Here is a 12,932-nt window from a genome sequence, read left to right as displayed (position 1 = left end):
AGTAACTATGAAGTCACCGTAACTGTACGAACATTAAGGACCAAGTTATACCTGCCCCTACATTTTTGCACTGAGATGGCGAGAGACGGAGCAAGAAGCCATAAACTTTCTGCAGTATAAAGGGTAGTGCCAGTTAGCAGTGCCTGCGAGGCTCAGAGCCCTAGAGAAAGTGCATCTGCACAGGGAAAAGACAGGTCAGGGCCCTATCCTGTGCACAGGCAGCAACTGTAAGCAAGGGACCTCTGTGGGAAGCACTGGCTATACTTTTATGAGGACTTCTACACACTATCACTTACATTGGTATAACTAATGTAACTCAGGGTTGTACATAAGCCACTCCCCTGAGCGACATACGTTACATCAACCTAACCGGAGTGGACAGCGCTACTGCTGCTGATAGGGGCTGGAGTAATTAAGTCGACAGGAGAGCTCTCTCCCATGGGCTTAGAGCATCTGCACTAGCAGCACTGCAGAACTGCTGTAAGCTCTGTAGTGTAGCCAGAGCCTAAATGTATAGCAGCAAGTCCTGCTGCTCACCACACTTCTCCAAAAGTTCTCCCCCTCCCTCACATCACTTTACCCTCTAAGAGGCACAATTTAGCACTAAAGGGAGACATTCAATTTCCAATCTAGTCTGTTTCAAAATTGAGTTATGTTATGTCTCCCCAAATCCATTCAGCCCATCATGACTTTTAGCTTAACTATAATGACTTTAGCTGGATTAGAACAATAAAATTAACAACCAAATGATCAAGTTAGCACAGTGAGAGGCTTCCTTGATTACAAGATGCATTCAGGCACATTTTATTCTTAGGTTCAATCTCCGGTCAACGACACTTGCTATTAATGGCCAACTGAAAACTGTTTTGAACCCTTAAGGGTAACAAATTTGAAGGGGCAAGAACTTCTGGGACTGTGTTGCCAACACTGCAGAAAAATCAAATTTATCTGCTTGAAGCTGCTATTGAACATTTGGGGGCCGGCAGCCTCATCAGGCTATAGAAATCAGCATTCCTATTGTTTCAGTGCTTTTACTCCACATAGTGGCTTAGTGACTAAAGAAGAATCAACCCATTATGACAATGTACAAACTGACAATCTGCTAGGCCACTTTACCCAGGTACTGAGTGAGGAGGGAAAGGAGAGGAATATGTCAGTTGTTGTCTCTAAAATTACATTTAAATACTATGAAATTTGCTACAAATGACAGAGTGCAGGAACATTTAACAAAGCTGTTAACCACCAGGCCACCTGCTTTCAGGACATATTGACCTTGATGGAAATTCCGTTTTCATTGTTCCATTGCATTACAGTGGAAGAACATGGGTCTCTGTATGAATTTAATTGAACTAAACAAGCCCAGGCACATAGAGGCAGCAAAGCATATGCCAAGACTTGATGTAGAAACATGTGAATGACTCAGAGTAGAAGACCTTCCCGCCCCATCAGACTATTCTTTTCTGGCTTGACAGGGAACATTTACAGATTCACTCACCAGTTACAAAAGGCAGCACTAATGGAGCACTTCACTTGTCCTACTCCGTATGAGCCTGAGGTCAAGGTGTCTTTCCATTTATTTCAGTGGGCTTTGGATCAGGCCCTATGGTCAGATCTAGATTTCTAGAAGTCCACTTGGACACTTCACATAATATTATTGAGTATTAGAATTTTCTTCTCAGTTTCTTAATGAATTGTTACATACTCTCAGTTCTGACTCATTGTCTCAGACTGGTGGAGGCAATGGCATTTAAATTTATATTAAAAGAGGGACAAAATAAAACACATAACACCAAGTGAGATCAGACACACTAAAAATAAGAGACTAAAAATGAGACACCTGGTCACAGCAGCATAAAACTGAACAAGCAGAATGCAGAGAAATGCCGTAGACAACCACAGCAGCAACAATATTTAACTTTAAATTTACTTAAGAGAAAGAGATAGTCCCACAACTGGATCAACCACTTTTCAGTTGAAAAGCCAGAGCTGAATTCTTAGGTACCAGTGGACAAGTGACTAGAATTTTTGCCCGAGGGGAGGACACTGAAGATGTAATTAATTTCAAGACAATAAACTGGAATCCTACAAAACTAGTGTTTTACAGAGTCACTTTCCACAGTAGAACAGTATTTAAGGTTGAATGTTTGGACTTAAGTTTTGCACTTCCTGATTTGAGGGTTTAACTGTGTAACCTTAATGCTGCACTAACACAGCTTTACTGCATTTAATCTCTAAATATTACAAATGCTTTATGTTGACTGTAAAACACTGCAAAACAGGTAGTTTTCTTTATTACACAGTCTCACAATCTAGGAGTATCAAACTGTAATGTGGTGGCAAGATTCTTCTGTTGATCCACCCTGTTGGCAGATGATGGACCCCTCAGGGAGATGCTCCTTGATTCCTGCTAAGTCATTGTGGCAGATGTGGCTCATTAACTCTACCCTATATGTGAAGGAAGTGACAGAGGCTTTGCGCATAGGGAGCCTGGGTCTAGGACAGAGAGCTCTCTGTAGGGAAACCCTAGGAACAGCTACGCTTAGGAAGAAGCTTACATTTACTTGTTGATATTTCAGTTGTCAGTAAAGCCAAACCTCACAAAGGGGTGGACATGCTTCTGCTCCCATTTACAATGCTATAAATCAGGAGTAAATGTGGTGAACTCAATGGATTTACAGCAATGTAACAACAGCCTGACATAAAAATCCCAGTGTCCAAAGATTCTGCTCAGAGAAAGTCCAGGAAAGGACACATTCAGGGCCCAATCCTGTCAGCCTCACTCGTATTAGTGGCTGCAGTTATTTCAATATAACTGCTCATATGAGTGAAGTATTCACATGAGTCAACCTGCAGGTTGAGCCGTTAGGTAACATATAGTATCAATAGAAAATTCAAATGATGTACAAAAATACATTCTCAGTCAGTCAGGATCATAATATGGGACTTAGCAATGTGATCGAAAATTTGGATGGCCCAGCGCATTTGACTTTTGACTTTTGCTTTGCTGGACACAGAGGGTTTATTCATCCAGTTTTGTAAGTCACCAAACCATCCTGTCAAAAATATAAATGGGAGTGAGAGAAGGCCACTGTGTTAGTAGTAAGTCATCAATATAATAGTGAAAATCTAGACTATTGCAGTAAATAAAGTCACAGTTAAAGTATGAATGCAATGTACTCCGCAGAGAATTATAAACAGCACAAGACTGGACCTGGAAAATCAAGATAGCTCAACTGAAAAATGTATACGTTGTTAACAGAAACAATCAGACACGGCAAATAAGAGTAGTTAGATAAACCTAGAACATCACATGGACTAGAATACTGAAAAAAATAAGGATGACAACAAAAGAGATGAATGTGGTATCAAGAATACAGTAATGTATTATAATAATTAACAGAATTAGTCTTAATAAGACAACATTAATCAAAACCTAGCTATTAGCTGCTATAATCTTAGCACTATTAGTGGAGCCCCATTTTAGATAATTAAATCTAATGCTGCCTTCTATTTTTTGCCCACATTGAAATCTCAGCATGAAGAAATGCAATGGGCTATTTTTACATTCAATCCTTGCAGCCCAAATACTTCTTTATAAATGAAGTTCCAGCACTGGTCCTACAAAGCAGTTGGGAAGATTTGAAGGGGAGCCGTACAACTCCAGTACCAACAGACTTACTAACTGAGACAGTGATGATATCTAGAAAAAGAGAATCTGCTGCAATAGTGGGCATTGTTAATATTCTAAGTGATGAGTTAGCTAAATTACCAGGATTTTAGAGTGGATCATAGTTTGACCCTTTCTCCCCTGTGAAAAATATCAGGATGTGCATGGGCAGGTTGGTTAGTAGAAAATAAGTGAGCAGAATTAGCCTTGTTTTGCTGAATTGCATGATTGACGTAGATGTCACTTTTGTCTCTCTCAACAGACAATTAGAATGAGAGAAAGAACGGAAGTAAGCGTGTACAGAAATTTTAACTCTCAATCAAGGCAATGGTAATTTTTTTTTAATCTTAATTATAGGGAACATCAGGAAGCTGAGGTTAATAAAGCCATTCAAAGGCTTGTTACCTGAAACACTGACTGCCTTAACATTGAGAAATTATTCTTCTCTCATTACTGTGGCAACCAATAAAATATTCAGATTTCCAACACCACATCAAAATACTCAACATGATCATCTCCAGATAATCTGCCCTTGACCTACCTAACACACTAGATAAAATGCTACACATGTGGCTGATATTAATTATATTATTTTATAATATTCCATTCTCATAAAAGAAAACTGGATTAAATGTACAACAGTAACTCAGGTGTTATAAGTTTATATGGGGCCATTAAAGTATCTCTGTATTAGGCAGAACTTGCCAATGGTGAGTAGAAAAATGTTCCTGGTATGTGTGAAACTAAACCAGCAATTTATGCAGAATTTAAATTTTTATTTAAAACTAATTACATTCCTAGCCCTTATGGTATTGAAAATATTTTTCTAAATGTGAACCAATGCAGCTTTGAGACTCCAGCAGAGTATTGCTGCTCATAGCTTTCCCAAGCAGTAACGGAATAAAATGAACAAAACCTTGGTCAATTTTATTGCTTCTACTGCATAATCCAATCAGTGTCAGTGAAACTGATGAGAATTTTGTCAGTTTTATTCTTCTGTTTCTGCTTCAGAAAACTAAGAGCATCAGGAAAGACAGGCACTGGACACACTTACAAGGACAGAAGACCCCCCAAAAAAGACGATTCGGAGAAGAGTAGGGTAAACTAAGGAAGAGAGAGAGAGAGAGTGTGTGTGTGTTAGCATGTATGTATGTGTGCGCATGTTTGTGTGTACATGTGTTTAAATGGCTAGGAAAGACTGTGCCCCCTAGCACAGTCAATGAGCAGCGCCCTGGAAATTTACCCAACACCCTGCCCTTTCACAGCAGCTGAGGATGGGAACTTTGCGGCCGGGCCCCCTCACCCATCTTTTACATTGGCCTCTGGCTAGTAGGTTTAATCTTCAGTCAGGTAATGCCTGGTACATTTTTCAGGACAGTACAGAGCCAGACAAGGTGCTTGAGCATGTCTCTCTGTTCAAGAGCAGTCCAAATTCATGTCTCAAACTGAGACCCTCACAAAGTAGCATGCCCTGTTACACTAGCCTGCTGGGCCAGACCTCTCTCACTTTCTTCTTTTCAGCTACCCATGTCAAACCCCCATTTGGAGACAACTTACTGGGAAACTAGGAGATGTTTTCATTAGTAACTCTCTCTCCACACCAGGATACACAGGAGTCAGCTTGGGCTCTGGGAAGAGAAAATCTCGAGTATTCTCTTCATAAAAAGCGAGACTGTCCCCCACTGAAAGAGTGAAAAAAAGGAAGAACTGTTTCCAAGATGGTTAATATTTTTTTAAAAGTCACACGTTCTATAGCAAGCCCTTGACAGAGTGTGCAAGCCCTCCCTGGCTCACTAGGAGACCTGCCCCCCTTTCCACATTAGGAATGACTCAGTCAGAAGTACATGAGGTCTTTGGGATAGGTGTGCACCAGCAGGAGTGTCACAGGGAATCACAAAGGGTGGTATCCCCTGTGGATCTGCTTTGAGATTGTATGAGGATGTTCACAAGTCCTTTGGGCCATGATGTAGGAAGCTTTCAGGACAGCGGCACTTTGCTCCTCTTTGGTATACTGCCCTTCTCCAAATGGTAAATGGGGGACCCTCAGCAGTGTAATGAAAACAACAGAAACACTGATAATCAGTGAACACTCTCTATTCTGCTGTGTGCTCATTTTTAATTTGTGAGAAAGGCTCCAGTAAGGTCATACTTCTAGTTTTAGGGACTGAGAAAATAACTGCTTTTAAATCAAATGACTTGTTAGTCTCATTTCCATTGCGCTGACTACTCTGCTTCTGATTAATGTCTCTATCTTGAAAGTGAAATGAAGGAGGCAGAAGGGAGAGAGTCCATTTATTCCTCCATCTGTAATGAAAGATTAGGCTTAGCACAGCAACACTGCAGCTTGATGCCATCTTTAACACTCAGTTTGTCACCAGTGCCCCAAACTATTTTGGGATCGGAATGACTGCATAACCTCAGAGACAAAACGATCCACATGTATTGTGGGGAATTTCCAAAGCAGTGCAACTTTGGAGAGCACACCAAATTCAAATCTGTCCTTCGCTTTTCCTTTATTAGGGCCCAAGCTTAGGGGACCTGAGCACCATCAATCTCACTGACGTGACTAGGAGAAGAAAGCATTCAAGATTCTGCCTTTACAGAGCATGGCCCTTCCAGAATATGCAGAGTGTATTTGTCTATCCATACAGGGTCAAATCCTGATCTCACTGATGTACACTGGGAGTTTTCTTAATATCCTCATGGCACTAGGATTTAGCTCATTAGCATTTAGAGAGAGCTTTACTTTTTTGAAGCACTGTACAAACTACTAATTAACCTAATTAATTGTCTATTTAAATAAAATCAAACAGGAATGTTTGTAATGGGCTTATAAAAATCATATTTACACGTTTATGTTTGTTCAGTATAGCTATCGTCATAAAGTGATTTGCAGTGCTGTTGTAGCCGTGTTGGTCCCAGGATATGAGAAAGAGAAGGTGGGTGAGACAATATCTTTTATTGGACCAACTTCTGTTGGTGGAAAGGACAAGCTTTCGAGTGATACCAAACTCCTGTGGTCTGGAACTGGTAACCAGATCCTCTGAGCTTAACACAAGGTGGGACAGACTGTTAAGCGTAAGTGGGCAACAAAAGGTTAGATTGTTAAGCATAAGAGGTTCACACATGCTGTGGTCCCTTTATGCTTAACAATCTAATCCTTTATGGCCCACTTCATCTAAAGGTGTCTTCTATAGTATGCATGTATCCCTCATGCTTAACAACCTGTCCCACCTTGTGTTTATCTCAGACACTTGGTTCCCTGCTTCAGATCTAAAGAAGAGTGATGTGTAGCTCGAAAGCTTGACCCTTTCGCCAGCAGAAGTTGGTCCAATAAAAGATATTACTTCATCACAAGTGATGACAGGAAAAATAATAGGGGTTACTTACCAAGGAAACTTTTGTTCTTTGAATGTACTCTCTCCATACAGCCACACTGCAGGAGTCACATACCCAGCCACCCAACCATGGAACCCTTTTGAGTACTGCTGAGTCCGGGCTTCAACTGACTTAGAGTATAAATATCCCCACCTTTCTAACCATCCTGTTGTTCTTCTCTATTTCTAGAAGCCCATGACATTGAGCTCTGAAGCAGAGGGGAGGAAAGCGGTCAGGGTGGCACTATATAAGCTATATATTCAGAGACAAAGGCCACTTTGGTAAGCAACTCATTTTTCTCCTTCATCACATTGCTTCCCCAGGATAGGAGACTAACACGGAGATGGACTGTGACGCACCATTTGCTAAACTGTGACTGAGGCACAGCCTTCCTGAAACCAGCATCTAAACTTGCTGCAGTGTCAAGCAAACACCAGTTCATGAACCCCAAGTAGCAGCCCTGCAAATTTCTGATAAGAACATGTTCTGAATACCTGCCAGAAAAGTTGCTACTCCCCTGCTTGAATGGATTCTGTGACATTCAAATACAAGGACCCTGGCTCACTCATAATGAGACTAAAGGCAAAGCCTTATCCACCTAGAATATATGCCTACACTGCAGTTAGACACCTGCGACTGGCCCTTGCCAGTCGATGTGGGCTCACCAGGCTCAAGGGCTGTTGGACATTCAGACTTAGTCTAAGGCCCTCCCACCTCGCAGTGGTCCTAGAGTCTGAGTCCCAGCCCAATCCCAAACATCTACACTGCAATTAAGCAGCCCCTTAGCCCGAGCTCTACGAGCCCAAGTCAACGGGCACGGACCAGCCTCAGGTTTTTAATTGCAGTGGAGACATACCCTTAGAAAACCTTTGAACTAAAACACCCTAAACTTCAGACTTTTCTCCAAAGGCAATGTATGGCCTATTGGTTTTCATAAAAGGCTTTGGGCCAGATTTTCAAAGACCTTAACTCCTAAGTAGACACATAAATGAAATAGTAACATTTTCAGAGTGTTCAACTTTTGGAATGACCACACTGGGAGGTACTGGGTGCTGTGCAAGTTTTGAAAATCTGGCCTTTACTTCTGTCTAATGAGCAGCTGCCAGTTCTCACCCTCTAGAGTGTGCAATCAGGCTACTGATGGAAGGTGGTGAAGCTTTGGGAAAAACACAGAGAGATGTATTGCGTCAAAAGAAAATCAACTATTTTTGTTCAAAATTTAGAGTAACGGCTACGCTGCAGTTTGTCCTTATGAAAGATGCTGCATATTGTGGCGATGGCATATTAGAGCCAGCAGCTCTGATGCTAGCACAGCTAAGAGTCAAAAAGATAGAAAACTACAGTAAAAGGTAATAAAGAGAGCAAGATTCTTAATCCTTCTCAGCTTGATCCTTTATAGCTGGGTCATTTTTAGGGGCTCTCTAGAACTCCCTCTTGGGCCTTGTTTACACTAGAAAATAGAAACATGGCAGCAACCAGTTTCACTGCACTGGTGCTGACCCTGGTACAAAACAAACTGGAGTCCATGCTAGTTTCACTATCAAGCATTACATTTGGATTTTTTAAAAGTTGAGCAAAATCCCTTCATCCACTTTTTGAGTGAAGAAAGAGTGAAAAAGATACAAACTTCCCATTGTAAAAAAAAAAATCTAACTACATATTTTTGCAGGTCTACAACAAAAAACGGAGCTCTACATTATTATTCGTGTTATATTTACATATCATTGATGAACTATAATGGTAACAGAGATGAGAAAATCTAGAAAAAGAAATTAAAGTAATTTGAATACTCCTAACAAAGCAACCGGTAATATAAAAATGCATTAAATATATTATATTAGTGGTAGAGCACTACCTATTTTTTAGTAATGAAAACTGCCAGTGATTTTACCACACATACAATTGTTCCATATTTGATTACCTTAAAGAGTAGGGTTATTCTGCCACCCTGTGTCCACTTGATTTTTCTAACTCATAAAAACCACAAAAAAAGTTGTTATAGAGCCAATGCTAATATCTGCTAAATGGAACTCTAAATTATTATTCATGTTACATTTAAATATCATTGGTGAACAATAATAGTGACAGAGATGAGAAAGAAATTAGATCAATGACAGGGGAAAGAAATTAGATCAATTTGAATAATTCTAACAAATCAACCAGTAAGTCACTAGTCAGAAAATGTATCTTATTTTCGCTGGTAGATGATCAAAGTGTATGCAGAGTTGGGGGTGGGGACAGCAGATAGTTGAAGCCCCTAGAAGAGGAGATGGGAAAGAGGAAGAAAGTGGGGAGGCAAGGCTCAAAGTTAACACCCACTGGGATGCTCCTTTCAATGTCTAATAAACTGCTATTTTGTAAAATATTTACTAGCCCATTACCTGAAGATACTAGTTGAATTAATCCAAACGTTGTTACATTGCCTAGAAAAAGACAAAAAAAATGTCAAGGTGGCTGAGAAATTATAATATATTCAAAATACTCCTGTAGCATAACAATAAAAAATAAGGATGGATAGAAAGATTTGGAGCAACTACACTGTCTTCAGTTATACATGCACTCAGAATGTTCTTTAAATTATACTTACTTTCAAGCATCTCTGTTACAGCAGCCGGGTCTACAGCACTTTCAAATACCTACAGGAAAGTAATACCGAGTATATTCGTCCTTTATAATACAAAAAGTATTTTTATAATCTAGCAGTTATATGAACATTTTTATATATTCAACAAATATTTCCCTACACCATGCTGTGTTGTCATTAAGCAAAACAAACAAACCTGGGAAATACTATATATTTTACTCCGTGTGACATGTTTATTAATGTCAGCTGTAAAATACTGTAACAATTTGTTTAAAAAGTTATGTAAAGTCTTGAAAATCTTAGTTGTTTAAACCTGAAATTTCACACACTGTAGCCTCTGAGTCAGACTTAGAAGTGAGTCTAAAGGGTTTTTCAGGAAATCTCCCACTGTTGCACTAACATTAGTATAGTTCTACTAGTAGAAGCAATGGTGGAAGAGCTAGTGTAGAGGGGACACAGGTTTTTTTTTGAGAATACAGGGTTCTTGATCAAACCATGGGCCTCAACCCACAGTGCTGGCTGCCATCAGTGCCCTGGCTGCTATCACCCTGAAGCACAGGACAAGCCCTATATAGGCAAGAGAGGAGTTCAGGCGTCTAAGGCAGTGGTTCCTAAACTTGTTTCACCACTTGTGCAGGGAAAGCCCCTGGCGGGCCAGGCCAGTTTGTGTACCTGCCACGTCCACAGGTTCAGCCAATTGTGGCTCCCAGTGGCCACAGTTTGCTGCTCCAGGCCAATAGGAGCTGCTGAAAGCGGCGCGGGCCAAAGGACATACTGGCCACTGCTTCCAGCAGCTCCCATTGACCTGGAGCCACGATCGGCCGGACCTGCGGACGCGGCAGGTACACAAACCGGCCCAGCCTGCCAGGGGCTTTCCCTACACAAGTGACGGAACAAGTTTGGGAACCACTGGTCTAAGGTGACAATCCTATTTGCTATTATATAATTTGCAAAGATTGTACATAAAATCAGAACATTTTATGAACATGAAATAAATATAAATACATTTTACTTTGCTTAATTTCATCCCATTACTCCTAGCCACAATTTGCTGGTCCACCCTAAAAGAGATTCCTCTGCCTTGGGGTAAAAACATGACCTCTTTGAAGTCAATGTGAGTTTTGCCATTGACTTTAATAGGACCAGTATTTAACCCTTAGTATTTTACCTCTTTCAAGCAGCTGTGGTCAGCTATATCTCCACTGAGTCATGTTTTAACGCCGCCCTTAAGCATTTTTGTTGCTTTTCACAGAACCATAGAAATGTAGGGCTGGAAGGGACCTCAAGAGATTATTTAGCCCATCCCTCTGTGCTGAGACAGGATTAAGGATTTTTTTTTTCCACCCAATTTGTCAACATCTTTCAACCTCTGATAATATTGAAGCTTTCAGGACAGTACTACAGTGGTAGGCTTTTTGGAGGAAGGAAACTAAAGAGTGCATCTTTGCTAGGAAAAAAGGTATGGTCTTATGTCATGTAAGATAACACCTGGTAACAAAAATGAGGCACTATCTTAGTGAAAACATGGCAGTTTGTAGTTTTCATACACGTTAGCAGGTCAAAGTAAAGACTATGTGGGAGCCTAGGATTTATCTTGACCTGCTAACACTTGTTAAAACTATAACTCCCTAGTCTTCACAGGATTTTACTTCGTGTTAGTTATTGCGGATTAGCTAACACAAGGTAAGAACACACCTTTTTTCCTAGTGAAGACAAGGCTCATTTCACTCTCAAGTCATCTTCAACTGTCACTAAAGGCCTAGGAAGTGAAAGGCATTTAATCATATTCCTTAGAAAGTGGAATCTTATGAGAGATGTGGTAAAATTTATTTGTGAAAACAGAGCCACGCAGAAAGCTGTATGCAAAAAGCAGGGATTCTCCTAACAGAGCAGAGCAAGAGCCATTAGGGAAAGAATAAGGGTAACAGATGAGCTCTGTACTCTTAAAAAATTTCTACATGTGTATTAAAACGATGTTACCTGTAGTGGCTTCAACATAGTTTTCTTGTCACTATGGGCAACGCCAAACTGTGCTAAAATCATTTTTAAAAACCATCATCAAGCATAAATCACCATTCATCAATATACAGATCCAGACTAACACGGCTACCCCTCTGGTACTATTCATCATTATGATAGCCAATGAGCAGAGAGAGGTTTGTTTGTTTTTTTTATCTTTTATAAACATTTTGGAGTTAGCCAAATCATTTACTCCCAAGGAAATTCAGGCTGAAGACTTGTGTTCTTGGTTATTTCAGATTTTAAAATGGTATGTAAAATGTTGGTTAAAACGTTCATCTGTCACTTATTTGAGTCATTATATTTAATTCTATGCCTGCCAGGATCATGAAAATCAGATGATAGTCATCCCATAGTGGAGACGTTATTTTGTTTCCACAGAAATGGGATCACAACCAAATAAATACCAAGCAAGAGAACTAACACACTAATGTCCTTTCTGGGATTATATAGGATTGTTTGCCTGGGAGCACACTCCAGTTTAACCAGTGAGCCACAACCTTGGGTGTTATTGTCATGAATAAAAATTCAGATAGCAAAATGTTAAATTTTAGAACCTGTTCCCAGTTACAGTCCCTCAAAGATATAACAGATCTGATTCTTTGCTACCTTGCATGGGAATCAAGTGTAAAATGATACTAAATCAAAATTTTCTACTAACTGTACACTGGTGGTAGCATTTTACACCCACTTTGCACAGGTGTAAATTACTATCCATAGTGGAAGGCTGTAGAGAATCAATCCCAAAGCATGTAATAAGTGAGAATCACCTTTTCAAACCACATCTTCTCATGAAACAAGAGAGGGAAAATTGGAGGAAGGCATTCTGTCTCCTTGTATTGGCCCAGGATGCAGACACTGAGGTAAATGTCATGCTTCTCTGGCAGGAACACACCAGGGCAAGTGACCTTATGAAAGAGAGAAAACAATCATGGTGATGAGAATTCTTTTAGGACAGCCTTCCCCACTTTGTCCCATCAATGTGCCTCATGCACAATCTGCAGGGACTACCATTATGGTCAAGTAGGTAGTACAATATCTGTGCTCTGGGCTTCTCTGTTGACAAGGGTGCCAGTTAGGGTCCAGTTCTATCTTCAGTTACACCAGAGGTGGGCAAACTACGGCCCATGGGCCACATCCGGCCCGCGGGACCCTCCTGCCCAGCCCCTGAGCTCCTATCCCGGAGGCTAGCTCCCGACCCCTACCCTGCTGTTCCCCCTCCCCCACAGCCTCAGCTCACTGCACCGCCAGCACAATGCTCTGGGTGGCAGGGCTGCGAGCTCC

The 12,932-nt window shown here is 40.7% G+C and overlaps 1 protein-coding gene across 5 annotated transcripts in view; it reads right to left on the bottom strand.

Moving 5' to 3' along the window:
- The window catches only part of SPATA6L (spermatogenesis associated 6 like), a 46,001-nt gene that overhangs the window by 22,594 nt on the left and 10,475 nt on the right, over window positions 1–12,932 (bottom strand). For 4 of the 5 annotated variants that reach the window (XM_045022381.1, XM_045022380.1, XM_045022376.1 and 1 more), the window contains exons 2-5: window positions 12,419–12,556; window positions 9,633–9,681; window positions 9,427–9,468; window positions 5,225–5,349 (exon numbers count right to left, since the gene is read on the bottom strand). In XM_045022381.1, the coding sequence (XP_044878316.1) occupies window positions 5,225–5,349; window positions 9,427–9,468; window positions 9,633–9,681; window positions 12,419–12,433 (231 nt within the window). In that variant the 5' untranslated portion in view covers window positions 12,434–12,556. Of the gene's footprint in view, window positions 1–5,224; window positions 5,350–9,426; window positions 9,469–9,632; window positions 9,713–12,418; window positions 12,557–12,932 lie in introns of all 5 variants that reach the window. The other variant, XM_045022382.1, reaches the window with a different exon arrangement.

Source organism: Mauremys mutica, chromosome 6 (genome assembly GCF_020497125.1).
Source record: "Mauremys mutica isolate MM-2020 ecotype Southern chromosome 6, ASM2049712v1, whole genome shotgun sequence".
NCBI classification, from domain to species: domain Eukaryota; kingdom Metazoa; phylum Chordata; order Testudines; family Geoemydidae; genus Mauremys; species Mauremys mutica.
Note: the sequence above shows the minus strand (reverse complement) of the source record. Positions and strands in the feature narration are given on the sequence as shown.